The sequence below is a fragment of the Leptodactylus fuscus genome, chromosome 3, assembly GCF_031893055.1.
Source record: "Leptodactylus fuscus isolate aLepFus1 chromosome 3, aLepFus1.hap2, whole genome shotgun sequence".
Classification (NCBI taxonomy): Eukaryota; Metazoa; Chordata; class Amphibia; order Anura; family Leptodactylidae; genus Leptodactylus; species Leptodactylus fuscus.
This window is the reverse complement of record NC_134267.1, coordinates 160,897,689-160,918,091: the sequence shown is the minus strand read 5'-3', so window position 1 is coordinate 160,918,091 and position 20,403 is coordinate 160,897,689. Positions and strand designations below refer to the sequence as shown.

Sequence of the window (20,403 nt, the reverse complement as noted above, 5' to 3'; positions counted from 1 at the left end):
GCACGTAACCCCAATATATTCTTTGAATTACCAGTCAGAAACTGGCACTATATGGCAGTAGCAAGAAATGAGGGTATTTGTATTCCCAATATACTCTTTGAATTCCCAGTCAAACAATGGCACTGTATACCAGTAGTAAAAATTGTGGGTGCACGTAACCCCAATATATTCTTTGAATTACCAGTCAGAAACTGGCACTATATGGCAGTAGCAAGAAATGAGGGTATTTATAACCCCAATATATTCTTTGAATTCCCAGTCAGACAATGGCACTGTATACCAGTAGTAAAAATTGTGGGTGCACGTAACCCCAATATATTCTTTGAATTACCAGTCAGAAACTGGCACTATATGGCAGTAGCAAGAAATGAGGGTATTTGTATTCCCAATATACTTTTTGAATTCCCAGTCAGACAATGGCACTGTATACCAGTAGTAAAAATTGTGGGTGCACGTAACCCCAATATATTCTTTGAATTACCAGTCAGAAACTGGCACTATATGGCAGTAGCAAGAAATGAGGGTATTTATAACCCCAATATATTCTTTGAATTCCCAGTCAGACAATGGCACTGTATACCAGTAGTAAAAATTGTGGGTGCACGTAACCCCAATATATTCTTTGAATTCCCAGTCAGACACTGGCACTATATGGCAGTAGCAAGAAATGAGGGTATTTGTATTCCCAATATATTCTTTGAATTCCCAGTCAGACAATGGCACTGTATACCAGTAGTAAAAATTGTGGGTGCACGTAACCCCAATATATTCTTTGAATTCCCAGTCAGAAACTGGCACTATATGGCAGTAGCAAGAAATGAGGGTATTTGTATTCCCAATATATTCTTTGAATTCCCAGTCAGACAATGGCACTGTATACCAGTAGTAAAAATTGTGGGTGCACGTAACCCCAATATATTCTTTGAATTCCCAGTCAGACACTGGCACTATTTGGCAGTAGCAAGAAATGAGGGTATTTGTATTCCCAATATATTCTTTGAATTCCCAGTCAGACAATGGCACTGTATACCAGTAGTAAAAATTGTGGGTGTATATAGCCCCAATTCTATTGCTAGGGGACTTGCAGGGTATTTCTGGGGTGAAGGTGGGGGGGCACACCGTTGGAACGGGTATCGGGGTATATATCGGGTATACGGGAATACACTGACAGTGTATTCCATTCAGGATCCTGGGAAAGCTGGGTTGCGGCGATTGAGCCCGTCAGTGCCACGTTACACTGACAAGCTTCTCCCTGGAATTTAGCTCTTACAAGAGCTGTTGGTTGTCTTCTCCTTCCTATCCTAGCCTGTCCCTGCCTACCCAGAATCTAAGCCCTAGCTAGCTGGACGGAAACCTCCGTCCTCGGTGAATTGCAAGCTCAGAATGACGCGAACCTGGGCGGCGCTGTTCTTTTAAATTAGAGGTCACATGTATTCGGCAGCCAATGGGTTTTGCCTACTTTTTTCAACGTCACCGGTGTCGTAGTTCCTGTCCCACCTACCCTGCGCTGTTATTGGAGCAAAAAAGGCGCCAGGGAAGGTGGGAGGGGAATCGAGTAATGGCGCACTTTACCACGCGGTGTTCGATTCGATTCGAACATGCCGAACAGCCTAATATCCGATCGAACATGAGTTCGATAGAACACTGTTCGCTCATCTCTATTAGGGATGAGCCCCTGGATGGCAGCCACTAACTCCACAATGTTCCCTGTACTTTGAGTCCCTTATGTAAGAAAATGTTTTTACAAATGCTTGTGATTACATTTTTTTTTTTTTTTTTTTTTTTTTTTTTTTATTTTTAGACCACCTAGAGTTCCTAGTAGAAAAGTATAGTAATGACAGGTCTGAAAGCCTTTAATAGGCTCCCGGCTGTCATGGAAACATATCTCCACTCCCAGTTCTTGTTAACTGGAAAAACATTGCAGCAACCATGACTGTGAACATGGGCATTGCCACCAGGTCTCCACTGTGTAATACATTGGAGACCCGGCAGCACTTGTCCCTGCTCAGCTCTTGAGCAGACTCTATATGTAGAGTGCTGACGTCCTACCTACTGTTACTGCAGATGTTGACAAGGGCTTAAATTCATGCTAAAGAATGATAAATAAGCATGCATACATTTTTGAAAAGTCATATCATGAAAATACTCTGAGTGCTTTGGAATAATATGCATGATTATATATATATATATATATATATATATATATATATATATATATATATATATATATATATATGGAATAATATGCACAATTCCTATGCTGCCATGCAGCTCTACTTTACTCTAGTGGAGAAAATAATAGATCCATGGTAGCATTCACAGAAACTAGCTGGATTTCAAAAAATTGGATGTTTTTATAAAGACAACATCACACCAACAATGAGTTGTATGTAGCATACAGCTCAACTGCAATAACAAGCACAACCTGTAGACTGTTGTGGTAGGTGCTGTTTATGGAAGTAAAGTAGTATGTGCCACAATTTACAGTATGAATGAATATGCATCATTGAGTTTCTAAAAGTGAAAAAAGTAAACTGTAAGGTATGCTTCTGGTCTTTCTACTTTCCCTTAGTACAATATCACAACATGCTAGACATATTGCAATTCACAGCATAATGTGGCCCCAGAGACACATATAGCATATCAGTTTGTGAGAAATTATTGAACTCATGTTGTTTAGAAAATCTGTTCATTCTGTGACACAGTTTGAAGTGTCTTACTTTACCTGTGCTCTTGACGTTACATGCCCAGATATGTGTATCATCAGCTTTTCTAAAATCTACATGTCCATATATATGTATCATCAGATTTTCAAAACAAAACATGGTTTCATGACAAGTTATCACAAAGTGATATGCATCTATCATATATCCTAATTGTGCTTATATGTGGCCACCCAATATGAATTGCAGCCTTTTTATGCTTTTTATCAGCATGTCATAATATTGTGTTAACATTAATCTATTTGTTATCCATGCTATTTTTACTGACCCATACACTGTACATGGTCGTGTGCTTGAGGCCTTACCTAAACTGTCAAAAATGTTACTACTTATGGAAGCAGTGGCGTAACTAGGAATGGTGTGGCCCCTGCACACAGTCTTATGGCCCCTGCACACAGTATTATGCCCCATAGTGGCTCCTGCACACAGTATTATGTCCCATAGTTGCCCCTGCACACAGTATTATACCCCATAGAGGCCCTTGCACACAGTATTATTTCTTTTAGTGGCCTATGCACACAGTATTACTTCACATAGTGGCCCCTGCACACACTATTATTCTCCATAGTTGCCCCTGCACACAGTATTATGCCCCATAGAGGCCCCTGCACACAGTATTATTCTCCATAGTTGCCCCTGCACACAGTATTATGCTCCATAGAGGCCCTTGCAAACAGTATTATTTCTCTTAGTGGCCTATGCACACAGTATTACTTCCCATAGTGGCCCGTGCACACAGTATTATGCCCTATAGTGGCCCCTACACACAGTCTTATGCCCCATAGTGGCCCCTGCACACAGTATTATGCCCCATAGTTGCCCCTGCACACAGTATTATGCCCCATAGTGGTCCCTGCACACAGTATTATGCCCCATGGTTGCCCCTGCACACAGTATTATTTTTCCTAGTGGCCCATGCACACAGTATTACTCCCCATAGTGGCCCCTGCACACAGTATTATGCCCTATAGTGGCCCCTGCACACAGTATTACGCCCCATAGTGGTCCCTGCATACAGTATTATGCCCCATGAACAATTATTATATTCTGAGGTCTTTTCAGACCCCTGAGTATAATAATTAGAGACCCAGGGAAGGATACAAGGATAAAAACATAAAAAACACTGTTACTTACCTATCCCTGCCTACGTGTGTGGTTCATGCTGATGTTGGGCATCTTCAATGAGATATGGGATGTCACTTGACCTGGGTCTGTGTCACAATGCATAAGGGTGCAGGCCCCAACCATGTGACATCAGGGACTTCACACAAGTAGGCCTGGAGCCAGGAGGAGTAAGTAACAGTGTTTTTTTTATGTTCCCTCACCTCTCCTGGGCCTTATGTCATTATACGTGGGGGTCTGAAAAGACCCCCGAGTATAATAATGGTGTTTGTGGGGCCCACAGCAGAAGGAGAAGCACAGGCAGCTGTGGGCAGATAGCAGAATTGGTAAGTAAATAGGGCCTGTTATCGGCTGGAGTAACTCCTATTTAGAAAAACAAAACAAAAAGCGCAATGGTAACGGCTGTCGCTGGGCCCCCTAATGTCTTGGGCCATGTGGCAGCCGCTGCTGCTGCTTTCCTGATGATCACGTCTCTGTATGGAAGTTAAATTATAATAGTTTAAGAGTATTTTTGCTGACTTGCATATAGATACTGTATGAACTACAAAGGACATTAGGTATTTTATATACTAATGAAATATATTACATATTATATTTATGAGATTTCGAAAATCCACTAATTCATAATCATTTATTTATGCAACAACTGGCAGTTATGTACCAAACTTGAGGGAAAAAAGGGAAACATTTTGTATATTAGTTTATATCAGCTGTATGAATTGAACTTATCTATTTTTGCCAGAAATAAAAAATTAAAAGAGTAGAAAGAAACAGAAACCTTTGCAGAAAACAATATTGAAATTAGCATGGGAGAATTTAATTTTTTTTTAAAAAAATATATCATGCATTTTTATATGAATATTTTCATTCATGGTCATTCAGTGTTATTTATGTCATTGCATGTTGCTTTGCAATATATACACATTGATGTGGCATGCAACATCCCTGTTTGATATGTTTGATATGGCATGGGCCTCCATATGTGATAAAAATTAACTTATATTAAAACGAATGTATTTCCTTTTAACACTTTTATTTGTTTTGGACACAGGTCTCTTTCAAAGGGCAATTGCACAAAGTGGAACTGCCTTGTCTAGTTGGGCAGTAAGCTTCCAGCCTGCCAAATATGCTCGGATATTAGCAACTAAAGTTGGATGCAACATGACTGATACTGTAGAACTTGTGGAATGTCTACAGAAAAAGCCTTATAGAGAACTTGTGGACCAAGACATACAGCCAGCAAGGTATCACATTGCCTTTGGACCAGTAATAGATGGTGATGTAATTCCTGATGATCCTCAGATTCTAATGGAACAAGGCGAATTTCTAAATTATGATATTATGTTGGGTGTAAACCAAGGAGAAGGACTTAAGTTTGTGGAAAGTATTGTGGACCACGAAGACGGCATCTCTGCAAGTGACTTTGACTTTGCAGTTTCCAATTTTGTTGATAACTTATACGGATATACAGAAGGAAAAGATATAATGAGGGAAACAATTAAATTTATGTATACCGATTGGGCAGATCGACACAATCCCGAAACAAGAAGAAAGACGTTATTGGCTTTATTCACTGACCATCAATGGGTTGCACCAGCAGTTGCAACTGCAGATCTGCACTCAAACTTTGGTTCTCCCACTTATTTTTATGCCTTTTACCATCATTGCCAATCAGATCAAGTGCCTGCTTGGGCAGATGCATCCCATGGGGATGAGATTCCATATGTATTTGGAATCCCTATGATTGGACCTACAGAGCTGTTCCCATGCAATTTCTCAAAAAATGATGTTATGCTAAGTGCAGTAGTTATGACATATTGGACAAACTTTGCTAAAACTGGGTAAGTACTATTCCTTCATCATATACAGTGTATTACATATATTGCAATCTTACATTGAAATGACCAATGTGCTTTCTGCAAACTGGGTAAACTAATTGTAAAAGAATAAGAAACATTCTATTGTAACTTTTATAACTTAAGAAATAGCCTCTTTCTTAACTTATCAGGCTCCTTCTATTCTGCACTTTCTAAGTTGCTTGCTCACTACTAATACTACAATACTACTATTTTACATGTTGCACATACAAGTTTATGAAGATGGGTAGGGGAAGAAAGAGGGATGAATGGCTGCTGGGCAGAGGCAGGAACAGGGGCATGAGAAGATGTGGTTTGATTATTTTGGGTGCTATACTTTACCATAGTATTGGATTCATAGTTGCACTAAAGGGCACTTCTCTATAATATCCTCTATGCTGCTGCTTCTCTGGGTCTGAAATAGAGTTAAAGTAAGTTCTCCTTTACTCTATGTGCTGTGTGTAGTAGACACCCAGTATTCTACACCCACTACTGTAACTCATAAAAAAACTAGCAAAAAGACACACAGTGGGGCATATAGAGAGGAGAAATACTGTATGCAAATCATATAATGGCAAGAAATACTGCAACTCCTTATGTAGACACTGAGATAGCTGAAACTATGGTTATACTTTCAAGGAGTATTCTCATCTTACAATGTTAGGGCACATTGCTAAGATAATCCAAAAAATTCTGAATGGTAATAGTTTCACAAATAAGTAATGACCAAGTTTCCTTTAGCATATTTCCTGCACAGAGGGTCCCACTTGTAACTCAGTGCTAGAAACTGCAAAGCATTGCCACTAGGGTTGAGCCGATCTTGACTTTTCAGGATCGATTTTAAAATCCGATTTCCGATAATTTTTCATTCGAACCCAATCTTGATCCCAGTTCCGATCCCAATGCAAGTCAATGGGATTTTTTTATTAATCGGAGATCGGATTTTAAAAGCAATCCTATTCACTATACAGCATGGAATCTAACAATTGTTAGAATCCACGCTGTGTAGTGAATCACTAAAGTAGCCAGAGGATTTCTTTTTAATCCTCTGGCTACTTAGTCCCCCCTGGTGTCCACTTACCTCCAGAGATGGCTGGTCCTGTGCCCCGTGCCTTCATTCTTCGCCTCGCTGCTGCTCCACGCTGCTTTTCTTCCTTCGCTGCCCCCTCCCTGCCAGGTTAGGAGAGTGTGGGTGAGTTAGGAGAGTGTGGGCGGGTACTGGGAGGGGAGACGTCACGTCTCCCCACCCTGTACCCGCTCACACACTAAGCCACAAGCCCTGCCTACCTAGCGCTTTAAACACTAACCTGGGAGGCGGGGCAGCCATCTCTAAGGTAAGTGAGTGAGGTAAGTAGCTGCTAGAGATTTAGTTTAGCCTTCCATTCGAATGAATGGAGGTAGCCGGCGCGCAGGGGGTTAAGGCTGTGTGTCGGCTGCTTCCATTCATTCCTATGCAACTGCAGTGAAGCCTTCACACTGAATATACAGCGTATACTCAGTGTGAAGGCTAAGCAAAGCATTGTGGGAAAGATCACCGATCTCGATTCCACATAAAAAGATTGTGTTCGGAATTCCGATGGCGATCGTGAAATTTTCTCGATCGCTGATCGGAATCCGATCTTTTCCGAACATGATCGCTCAACCCTAATTGCCACACTAGTAAAAGTGCTCAGTGTTATAAAGTTCTCTGCACAGTAAGTAGCTAAGAGCGCTTATGTACAATGAAATCCTGTGGAGGAGCCACAACGTTTTGTCTGTATTTGAGACAGGATTGTTGGAAGTAGGTGGGTGATTCCACCCGCTCCGTCACCAGAAGACATTGGCAGGTCTGCATAGAGCATGAAAAATGAGTTACTTCTTCTGACTCAGCATGGGGGTTAGAGAAGAGAGGTGCATGTGAAAATATTATCCCTGTCAAGGCCCAAAGGCATTATTTAGTATATACAGTGCATATACTGTACATATTCGCTGAGGCTTTGTGCACTCTACTGAATCTCATCTAAAGTGGTGATCAGTAAAGTACTGCTAAAGGTCCACACTACGTACCTGACTCCTTGCTCTAAATGAACTGCAGATCAAGGTGCAAACAAAATGGGGCGGTTATCCCCAGAAAAAAAAAATAAACCAACACCTTTGAAGGGTCAGAAATCAACTGTACCCGGTAAGGCTCTGCATGATTTGTAAGTTACATTGAAACCTCAGGTATCCTTTAAACTTTAGCTTATATTTTCTGGGTATATATATTTTTATGAGTTTTTGGAGATATGAGCTGGCTCTATTCACTAATACGGCAGTGATCAGTGAACATGTGCCTCCAACTCCTCCTGTACAGAAAGGCAAGAAGACAAAGAAGTAGGAACCTGTCACTCCCTGCATCACATCTTATAGTACGATATACAATCCTGTATATTGCCAATATGTGCATTGCTGTGCCAGAGGTTTGTATTATTGGCATGCTGAGACTGTTGCTCCCCTGCAAAGCAATAAACATCTTGACTAGAGATGAGCGAACACTAAAGTGTCCGAGGTTCGAAATCCGATTCGAACAGCCGCACACTGTTCGGCTGTTCGAACGGATTTCGAACCCCACCTGACACCTGAGCAGAGTCGACTGCGCATGCGCGTGTATGCGCGTGCATGCCCGCGCATGCGCAGTCGGCTCTGGCTAGGCCGGATGCCTAGGCAGAGTGAATTCCACCCGGAAGAAGACGTGGGGACGCAGCGGGGAGAAGATTTCAGAAAGGTAAGAGAAGAACCAGTGTTGAATGGCAGAATGTATAGCATTCTGCTAATCAACGCTGGTTCTGCATCAAACATTAAACTTCGAACAGCAAGTAGTGTTCGATCGAGTACGAGTATTTTGAATACCATAGTATTCGATCGAACACCTACTTGATCGAACACTACTCGCTCATCTCTAATCTTGACATTGACTATACACAGTGCTATGTCTTGCATTATGAGATGGCTATGGGAGAAGCTATGGTGGGCTGTATTGGATGTACGTGCTGGCTGTTGTGGTGAGCTATATTGGTTATTTCGGGAGGCAGCGCTATATATTATGGCACTGTTCTGGCTGTTACTGGGTCTGTACTGCCTGTTATAGGGTATGTAGCTATTATAGGGGATTGTGTCTAACTATTATGAAGTGAAGACTTGGCCTAACTATAATGGGGCAGGAGTGGCCTAGCTACTATACAGTGTGTGTATGTGTGTGTTAACCTAGCAACTTCGACTTTAAGGAAAAGGGCTATGGCACTGCAATAAATGATTTTTCTCCACTGGTAACATAGTGATACAACTGAACTATTGGTGCTATCTAAAAGAGGACATTTTGGCTCTGAATGCTCTACAATACTTAGGGTTTTTTTTTTTTGTGTATATATATATATATATATATATATATATATACATGCACACATATACACACACACACACACACACACACACACACACACACATATATATATATATATATATATATATATATATATATATACACACACATGAATTAAAACCCATTTCTACCTAGAAATATGGGTTAAATAATTTGTTGATGGCACACTCATTTTAACTGTGCTATTGACTTAAACTCTTCCCATTGATCCATGATGTCTTGAATTCTACAAAACATACCTGCAGCATAATATAGTTCTGTTTGATAATAAGATAATTGTCAGCATTATTTGTTCAATTTCTCTTTATTTATTGTCAGATTAAAATCATTTTCTTTTTTAGGGACCCGAATCAACCTGTTCCACAAGACACAAAATTCATCCACACAAAGCCAAATCGTTTTGAAGAAGTTGCGTGGACTAGATACTCCCAAAAGGACCAACTTTATCTCCACATTGGATTAAAACCCAGAGTTAAAGAACATTATAGGGCTAATAAAGTAAACCTTTGGCTGGAACTTGTTCCACATCTTCATGTTATTAATGACCTCACCACAACTAAAGGGCCATCAACAGATATCACTTCTAGACCAACAAGGAAAATCCTCGTACCCGTAACTTCAGCCTTCCCTACCATCAACGAAGATAACTTTAAACAGCAGCCTAGTCCTTTTTCGTTGGAAAGAGACTACTCTACTGAGTTAAGTGTCACCATCGCTGTTGGAGCCTCTCTGCTTTTTCTTAATATTTTGGCATTTGCTGCATTATATTACAAAAAGGATAAAAGGAGACACGACGTGCATAGGAGATGTAGTCCTCAGCGCAACACTACAAACGACATAGCCCATGCACAAGAAGAAGAAATTATGTCTCTGCAAATGAAGCACACAGACTTGGACCACGAATGTGAATCTATCCACCCTCATGAGGTTGTTCTTCGAAATGCCTGCCCTCCGGACTACACTTTAGCAATGCGAAGATCCCCAGATGATATTCCCTTAATGACCCCTAATACTATAACAATGATTCCTAACACTATACCAGGGATTCAGCCCATACATGCCTTCAATACTTATACTGCAGGACAGAATAACACACTTCCTCATCCTCATCCACACCCACATCCGCATCCACATTCACATTCTACAACCAGAGTATAGCCAGACTAGATGGAATACAGACTTTATTTTTGATGTATTACAGTAGTTGACCCTATTGGAAATTTCTTGGATTTTCAACCCCCACTGAACTTGCATTATTTAAACATAGAGGATTACAATGTGCATAATGCATATACATATCGAAAACATTTTGAAATTTTGGAAAAATGTAAATAATCAAAATGGACAAGCGCAGCAATTGAAATAATTGTTGTGAATGATAGTGTTTTTTATTCATATTCAACTTTTTTAGGATTTAAGTTACAAATTGGCTTTAGGCATGTGCTACAAAAAAGAGAGGACAAAGACTTAAAATGTATTTATATGCACAAGGGACTCACACATGGAATGTCTGATATTTTTCACCCTTTTTTTAATTTTGAACTGTTTTATTGTGTAGATCATATATAAGTGCACAAAGCACCAATGCTGTTAAGGCCTTAACTTGGGGCCCCATTCTATAAACTGCCAATCCAACAAAAGAGGTTTTAAGTCTTGGCAGGTACAACATTATCACTTAAGTGCTGTCACTATCAATTGTGGGAATAAAGGAAACTGGATATTTTTCGCACGAAGTGCATGATAATTTGTATGCTTGGTGGCTGTGCTGCTGATAAAGCCACAAAATTCTTCTCATCCCATTTTTTTTTCCCCATAAAAGAATACAACATCAATTGGCAAAATTTAAGGATTTTTTTTTAATTTTTTTGTAAAGGGAAGGGTAAAGTTTTTAAATTCCAATAATTTACTGTATTGTCCTCGGTTTTAATCTGAGATGGTGCGTATTTTAGGATAGGAATAGATTGAGAAACACTTACTGGTGTGAATCCCAAAGGATATATGTATTTACAAATATATTACTTTTTTTGTTCGGTCTGAACAATTTCTAGAAATAAGTTTTATGGTAAATAATACATTTTATTTGGTAGAGTTGAGATCTGATGCAATTGATAAAAATGGTAAGTAACAATGCGTCCAAAGAAAACTTGAGTAATTGTCCCACTACTGATATTTTTTTAATGTTTCTCATGTTGCATGTCCATGTGATAAAAACTTAAATTTTTTTCTTTACCACTGTATATTTCTTTTATATTGATGTTACCTCACAGCAGTATATAAGTAAAATGTATACATATGTAGATACCAAGAATACACTATTACAAAGGGTGCCAACAAAATTTATAAACTCAGTTCTGCCTCTGTAATTTTATACTAATATTATCCAACCACAAAAATATGACTTTCCCTCTTGTCTATCAGGAAAGGTATTTATCACAGTCTTTTCAAGGTGTTTGTATATGTATCAAATGTACATTTATATGGAAAATGATAGAGGTGGACTTAAGAGCACATCACTATGAAACAATTTCTCTCTTACCTGTATATTTCTATTAGACAACAGTTAATGTGCTTTTAATTTTCTCTTTTATTTTTTTTTCTTTTCTTTTTTTTTTTTTTTTTTACATTTCCAAAATTAGTAATTTTGATAGTTTGTAAGATAATGCAAATATGTTTCTCTGACAAACTAACTGCAGTAACTTTCTTTTCAGTTACTCTTTTTCAAAAATAAAAGCTTATTACACACAAAATTGTATATTAATGGAAATTACTTTGTACTTCTTGACTAGGTTTCTGGTCATTGAGTAAAATAAAGATAATCTGGATAAAACTATTATTCCAATGCTGAAAAAACATGATTTTGCTCATTAAAGAGCTGATGTGTTGATTACTGTTTTGTCATTTCATTTTTGTCCTACATGAAAATGTAATATTTATTGCTTGTTATTTTTTCGGTCATTTAGATAAATAATAGAGATGAGCGAACAGTGAAATATTTGAGATTCGATATTTGTTTCGAGTAGAGCCTCAATATTCGACTACTCGATCAAATATTGAAATCCATTATAGTCTATGGGGAAAAATGCTCGTTTCAGGGGAAACCACTATTCGACTAAAGGAGAGTCACCAAGTCCACGAATAGCAGGAGGAGAGTGTTTAGGAGGAGCGCTGTGTAGTTAAAGCGCACGGACCCCATTATAGTCTATGGGGTCCATGCGCTTTAACTGCACAGTGCTTGCAGTTGCGCTGATAAAAAGTCAGCTCCCTCGTAACAGCAAGCTGCCAGCTCCCCTGACTAGCAAGGACGAGCCTGCAGCAGAATCAGCATTGATTTGCCGCAGGCTCGTCCTTGGCTAGTCAGGAGAGCTGGCAGCTTGCTGTTACGAGGGAGCTGACTTTTTCTCATAGGAATGAATTGACCAGTGTTGATTGGCCAGTGTACAGCATTCGGCCAATCAACGCTGGTCCTGCCAGAGGCTCGTCTGTGAGAAGGCGGAGTCTAAAATAGGACCAAAATGGAGACTGCTGTGGTCCGATCTTAGACTCCGCCTCCTCACAGACGAGCCTCCGGCAGAACCAGCGTTGATTGGCCGAATGCTGTACACTGGTCAATCAACGCTGGTCAACGTATTCCTATGAGAAAAAGTCAGCTCCCGCATAAACGCAAGCTGCCAGCTCTCCTGACTAGCAAAGACGCTGCAGAACCAGCGTTGATTTGCCGAATGCTATACACTGTATAGCATTCGGCCAATCAATGCTGATTCTGAATCGAATATTTACTACGAATAGCTAGTAGTATTCAATTGAGTACGAATATTTCAAATACCATAGTATTCGATCAAATACCTACTCGATCGAATACTACTCGCTCATCTCTAATAAATAACTACATTTTATGACACTTTTCAAGAAATAATTCAAGTTTATAAAGGTAAAACTGCTCTCCATAAAACAAATACCCTACATTGCTGAATAAACATAATCAAGCTAAACATAGCATGTATCACTGTTAGGGTATGTTTGCATAGAGGTTTTTGCAGCAGATGTTGATGTGGAATCTGCCTCAAAATCCGCCTGAAAAATGCCTTCTATTAATTTGCGTGGGAATCACTTAGGGTAAGTTCACACAGGGTTTTTTGGTCCGGATTTTGATGCGGGAAGCTGCGTCAGAATAACGCAGAAAAACCCCTCCCGTGACAGGATGCCGATGCAGTGCAAATGAATGGGCCTAGTCAGGAGGGAGTGTCGTGAGGCGGATGTCCATGGCATTATTAAGCAGTGAAATCTCCCTCAAGAAAGGGCATGTTGCTTCTTTTTTTCCGTGAGGAGCAAAGAAAAAGGAACCCATTGACTTCAATGGGAGATGGTTTTTTGAGCCAGATTTTGACGCGGATTCTGCGTCAAAATCCAAACCAAAATACTTTGTGTGAACTGCATTGTCATCCCGTCGTGGCTAGCTGCACAAAAAAGCCACACGGCAGAAAGTTTCCACCATGTGAACTAACCCAAAGGGGCCATTCACAAGGAGAAAAATGGTGTGGATACCGCACATACTATGGTGCTTTCCCGCGCTACATCTGCACGGTATTATGGCGTAGATCGGCAGCAGAGTGCGCACGGTAAAAAAGCCTCCCCATAGAGTTCTATGAGGAGGCTTTTTTACCACGTGGACTCTGCCACCAATCCACGCCATAATACCGTGCCATAATACACACGGTATCCACACCATTTTGCTCCGTGTGAATTGCCCCTTAGTGGTAATCCATTCACACTGTCCATCATGGTGATACACCTGTCTTCCATTCTTATTGGATTGGAGAGAGTTTATAAGAATACTAGAGGTGGAGACCACAGAAAAGTTGTATTTGAAAGGGAAGGCTTTTGATGAATGGTATAAGGCCTAATGGTTTGAACATCCCTAATGAGTTACTCTGTCTATTTTAACTTGTTAATTAGCCTTAACTTGTTAATTAGTTACACTTGGATCTCCTAAGAGGATCTTTCTCCACTGGAAACTTTTCAGGTGGATCCGTTCCACTATAACCTTACTATGACTAAGGATCCCAAGTAGATCAGAAACGCATCAGAGGATTACCACTTGCTGGGACTCATGCTGTATATACCTTGTATCTATTTGGCTATTTGTTTTATAGAGAGAGGAGTGCTGACTTCACTTTGGGAACTTTGTTTGTGCAGCAGTGAGATAGACATCTGCGTTTTATCCTGCGCCAAGGAGCTGAGCTGTTACATTCCCTTATCTTTAGGATTATTTTTCAAGAAATGTTTGTTCTTATTGCAAATGCATTAGGTCACCATTGTATGAAAACACACAGAATGTGATATAAGCAAAACCTGACCTGGATAAAGTTCTATTTGTTTATGTTTAGACCTGAAAAAGTGAAATTTCCAACTAGGGATGAACAAAACTTTTTAATTTTTTTTGCTGACAAAGTATTTTCTTATTACACAGCTGTATTTCCCTCACAAGAGACAATGGAGGTCGAATTGATCTTATACAGAACTTTATTTTAGCCTCCATTGTTTTATCAGGAAGTTTGTCCACTGGAGAAATGTTGATGCAACAGATTTTGTGGATTCACTGTTTTCTACAATATTGCCATTTTTAATCTCTATAATTTTTTTTTCTGAAAGATGTAATCAGAACAAGGTTGACACGATTAATGGAAAAATGTATCATAATGATAATAACAGGAAGCAACCCACAAAAAATATGGCAGCACAAACACTTAAAGTTCATTTTCCTTTGATCCTAACCACCAGAAACTAGTAAAAATTGTTTTAAAGTCAGTGACCTTGAGTTAAATGTATTGTTTAAAAAAAAAATGCAAAAATGTTAATAAAAATATTTGTTTTCAATAATTCTCTCTTCTCCCACAATCCCCTGCAGCATCCTCTGTTCTACTGAATGTTCGGGAAAGTTAGCTTACCACTTGTCCTTGTGGACGTCAATGGAGTTATTGTAATACTCCCTGTTGGAGGTTCTTTTAAGGCTTGGTTCACATCTGCGTTCGGCAATCTGTTCGGGGAGGCTGCATGGGGACCCCACCGAATGGAATACCAAACACATTGACAAGCGGAGAGCTTATGAAAGTACACAGACCCCATAGACTATAATGGGGTCCGTATGCTTTCCGTGTGCTGACTGCACGGAACACGTGGACAGAAAAGTACTTCATGATCTACTTTCGTGTCCGTATCACTCGTGCGGACAGAGTGCTGAAAGCTCACGGTCTCCATTATAGTCTATGGGGTCCGTGTGCTTTCACTGCTCACCGCTTGTCAATGTGCTCGGTATTGCATTCGGGGGATTCCCAAGCGGACTCCCTGAACAGATTACCAAATGCAGATGTGGAGCAGGCCTAACATTCTTTTTATTATTATTATTCTGCCTGCCTATGTAGGCAAACACTCTCCCTAATGTGGACGAGTGCCCCCATACCCTATTATTATTCTAGTAATACAAAAGACAATGTTGAAACATCATGCAATATACTCAGTGTCTACCCAAATGTAACAATACAATTGTTTGGTAAGTTCAAGGAAGAAGAGAAAAAAAAACTAATGGGCTAATGACAAATTCACAGTGGATGAATAGGCAGTCCAGATTTTCAGAAATTTGTCATGGGTGTCCGTCAGGACAAGGGTAAGTTGGTCATTAATTAGGAAACTGTCTAGTCAGGATTTCAGTTTCCCAAAGTGGACAGAGGATTTCATCCAGGTTTGTTTAATGGTCTGTTTTACAGCTACAAATGCCAAGAGGAGGCTCTAACTCAGATGTGAACAAAAAGAGAAGAAGCGTGCTAGCTATCCCGTGGCAGATCTCAACCTCCTTTACACACACTTTTTTCCACCATTTTAAAATGCATGCACAATATGATGTTTTTCATGTTGTTCTTTATGTTTTCTTAACATATTACACAAAGAAACAAAGCAGTAATATATTGGTGCAATAGTAACCATCAATAAGTGCAATAGTAACCCTCAAGTCTCTTGATGCAAAGTATGATTATGATAATGAGACACCAGTCTTTGGTGCAAAACACACTGTTAAGAGACAGTCGACCGAAGTGCAACTTAACTGCCATAGCATTCTTCTTCTATGCCACTTGTTAAGAGTTAAAAGGGTTATCCAGCTCCCAAAAATTATCTGTAAATATACATCGATGGCATAGCATCACTTGAATTGCTCAAAGAGATGGGTAGTGCGCTTGCAAACAAAACATCACTCTGAGGTTATCGACTTGAAAAAGAAATCTGATATATGGTGCTGAATTTAAACATATTTATATATATTATGAAGTGTATTTTATTGATGCATCCTGCTATATATACTGTATATATATATCAGGGGGTCTGATCACTAATGCAATGCATTACAATGCTAATGCATTGGAATGCATTGCAAAAAATCATCCTCTCTTTTGCAGGCTGCATAGACCAGCCTGCAAAAGAGACAATTTGCAGACAAGCCTGGGAGCCTGTACAAGGCTCCCGGCTGTCATGGCAACGGGACGTCAGCCCTGGAGCATGCTTCAGGAGCCGGCGATCCCGGCCAAAATGGCGGCGCCCATGCGCCGCCGGGAAAATGGCGCCGGAGGGGTTAATGCCTCCGATCGGTCCGGGGACTGATCGGAGGCATTAGAGCTGGTTGTCTACTGCTTAAAGCAGTAGACACCCGGCGGCTATGGAGGCCGCCCGGCTCCCAGGCGGTCGCCATAGTTACAGACCCGACATGCGTACTATTACGGCGCATATCGGGAAGGGGTTAAAACAGTTGCTGCCTGTAAAAAATGCTTTGTTTTATATTTGTAAATATATTTCACTGTACAAAACATTTCCAAACATGTGGGACCTATAAGGATGCAGAGGTAGCAATCTCTGCTGGGGCCTCTTTGTGCTCAAATGCCTCTCCACAACATAAGAATACACCAGTATTATAAACAGCACAAGGAATATTGGGCCACATTACATATTTTGCACTGGAGGCCTGGAGCTTTGTTATGCTTCTGTTTGCAAATTATGTTTATTTTAGGGATTTTGAAAAACTTTGACAAAAATCTAGACTGATACATCGCTAAAAACAATATGAGAATGTACATCTGTTTAAATCTCTTTAGTTGGCCCAATAGTCTTCAGAACAAAGTTTATGCATTCTAGTGCCTTTTCACCAATTTTGGCAGAGTTGGAATTTTTCCTCTACAACTCACCATTCCTGAGCAATCAGGTGGGAGGTCATTGGCTAATGGTTTAAACCAGGATTGGCCTCCTAACACTAGAGAGCGAAATTAGCATATTGGGTGCTGAAAAAAACTGCACTGATTGGTCAGGAACTGTGGGACTAGAGAAATAATCCCAACTGCTCTGGATTCAGTGAAGAAGTGCCTATTAAAAAATGCAGAGTTAGAGTTTATAGAGGTGGTGAAAGATCATTTTTATGTACATCAGGGAAACACATAGTAATGATGACTCTAGTTAGAACTGTTACAGACGAACATGCTGTCTCTGTATTTGAGCATTCATATTACCCAGGGTACTTTAACCATAGGGTTAATGGTGCACTTGCACTGTGCCATATGGTAAGAGAGACCTCCCTTAGGACAGCAAGACAGTTCAGCATTTAAAGTGCGGTTTTAGGCAGTGGATGTGAGCCAACACGATTCCAAACCCATCTGTATCTGCTGGGCACAGATGAGTTGAAAATAATGGTGAAGCAGGGAACTGTCCTCTACCTGCTTTACCATCTAGCCCTTCTTGCTCACAGTGTAGTGGTAGACATGATGTAGGGGCTTCATATATCATGTCTGTTGCTCGCTGAAGCTTCTGGGGTGAGAAGAGACAGAAGGGACCAGGGATGGTGGGTATTAGGTTTTTTTTTTTTTTTTTTTTCTGTATTTTCTACATTGTAATGTGGATACCAGTATGGAACATAAAACTAGGGGGAACTGGAGGTAGATATGAAACTGTGGGGCAGCCAGGAAGGGTACATGAAATTGTGGGAGCAACCAGAACAATGACATGAAACTGTGGGGACAACCAGGAAGGGGGTATGAAACTGTGGGGGCAACCAGGAAGGGGAAATGAAACTGTGGGGGAAACCAGGAATGTGAAAAACAACTGTGGGGGCAACCAGGAGGGACACATGAAACTGTGGGGGAAACCAGGAATGGGAAAAGCAACTGTGGGGGCAACCAGCAGAGACACATGAAACTGTGGGAGAACCAGGAGGGGAACATGTACCATATTTTTCGGACTATAAGACGCACTTTTTTTCCCCAAAATTTTTGGGGAAAAGAAGGGTGCGTCTTATAGTCTGAAGGTGGCGCCTGGCATCCGCTGTAATAGAGAGGCGGAAGCCGGCAAGTGATAGACGCCATTACAGGTGCCGGGGCCTGAGACATCGCTGCGCTCCTCTGCCCTGCATGAAGCCAGCAGCGGCAGGGGCTCCTCCGTGCCCTCGCCGCTGGCTTCATGCATGGCAGAGGATCGTAGCGATGTCTCAGGCCCCGGCGTCTATCCCTCCCCGGCATCCGCCTCTCTAGTACAGCGGATGCTGGGTCAGTATCCGTGGTCCCTTCTCCCCCGGGGCCGGTCCCCACCGGCCCCGTACCTGGAAAGTTGCAGGCCGGCTCCTGCGCGGCGATATCGCAGGAGCCGACCTGTTTGGGTGACAGCTGGGAGCCTAATGAGGCTCCCCGGCCTGTCACGGCTATATTAGTATTGCGGCTGGTCTCTATGACCAGCCGTAATACTAATACACAGAATGTCCCATAGACGGCAATACAGTTGTATTGCCGTTTATGGGACTTGCGATCAAGTGACCGCAGGTTCAAGCCCCCGGGGGGGAATAAAATAGTAAAAAAAAAAAAAAAAAAAAGCTTTAAAAATATGAAATAAATAAAAGTTCTAAATCACCTCCTGTTTTTTTTCAATACAAGGTGATCTAAGCCCCGTACAGCTGCAGGGTCACCTGTCAATGTGGCCTTGCAGCTGTTGCAAAACTACAACTCCCATATATTAAATATTTTACCAGTTTTTGCTTCAAAATTTTTTTTCCCTATTTTCCTCCTCTAAAAAGGCTCTTATAGTCTGACTGCATCTTATAGTCCAGTGCGTGTTATAGTCCGAAAAATACGGTAATTGTGGGGACAAGTGGAGGGGGACATTACACTGTGAGGGAAACTGGAGGGGGACATTATAATATAATGTATGAGGGGCCACTGAGGGGACAAACTAATGTCTGAGGGGTCACTAGGGATAGGTTAATATATGATGGCCATTATATTATTTCGGGCCACTTCAGGGACATTTGATTGTGTGATGGGCCACTGAAGGGCATTCTATTGTATGGGACCACTAAGTAGGCATTATACTGTGTGAGGATTACTAAGGGAAATTATACGATGTGGAGACATTGAGGATGTATTATAATTGTGTGGGACACGCCTAAATGGTGGCTATAGTGGGGTCAACTTATGAAACCTTTTTCACTGGGCCCACTAATGTGTTAAAACGGCCCTGGTAGTACAGTTCTGCATCCAAGCCCAACTGCAGATGTACTGAAAGAAACGTAGAGCATGATAGATCAGTATGAGGCTATAAGTTTGGGTCAGTAGACATTGCAGTCAGTTATGCAAGCAGTAATATAGATACTCAAATATGGAGATAATGTGTCCGATTTATTATGCCTTGTATGCCAGTTTTCTAGCGAAGAAAGCATTAAAAAAAATCACAATTGTCTGCACAAATTGTGTGCAAAAAATGGTATTTTTTAATTTTGGCACTGCCTTTGCTGCTTTACCAAAAAGGGGACATGGCAATGGTGTGCAGGGGCCCAATCAAATTTATCATCATTTACGCCAGAGATCTGATATAAAATAATGCTGGAAATCTATACTAGTTATGAATAGATGTAGATTTCTCCTGTACCCTCTACCTGCTCAGGGGTTATGAAAACAGCAGTACGCTGGGTTCACACAGGGTTTTTTGGACCGGATTTTGAGGCAGAGGCTGCCTCAGAAACCAGTCCAAAAAACGGCTAGCTGCATGTCATTCTGCTCTATGATAGGCCCAAATGAATGGAGGGAGTGTTCACACCGTGGACTCTGTGGCGGATTCTGCAATGGGAATCTGCGACGAAAAAAGGGCAGGTCGCTTCTTTTTTCCGCAAGCAGCACAAAACCGCTAGCGGAAACTAGAAGTGAACGGGTCCCATTGAAGTCAATGGGAGGCGTTTTTTTGAGCTGGATTCTGACGCGGGTTCCCCATCAAATTCTGGGTCAAAAAACCC

At 40.9% G+C, this 20,403-nt stretch overlaps 1 protein-coding gene across 4 annotated transcripts in view; it reads left to right on the top strand.

Annotated features, from left to right (window-relative positions):
- The window catches only part of NLGN1 (neuroligin 1), a 390,085-nt gene extending 378,204 nt beyond the window's left edge, over nt 1–11,881 (top strand). For 3 of the 4 annotated variants that reach the window (XM_075268672.1, XM_075268670.1, XM_075268669.1), the window contains 2 exons: nt 4,897–5,686; nt 9,440–11,880. In XM_075268672.1, the coding sequence (XP_075124773.1) occupies nt 4,897–5,686; nt 9,440–10,256 (1,607 nt within the window). In that variant the 3' untranslated portion in view covers nt 10,257–11,880. Of the gene's footprint in view, nt 1–4,896; nt 5,687–9,439 lie in introns of all 4 variants that reach the window. The other variant, XM_075268671.1, reaches the window with a different exon arrangement.
- The last annotated feature ends 8,522 nt before the right edge of the window (nt 11,882–20,403 follow it).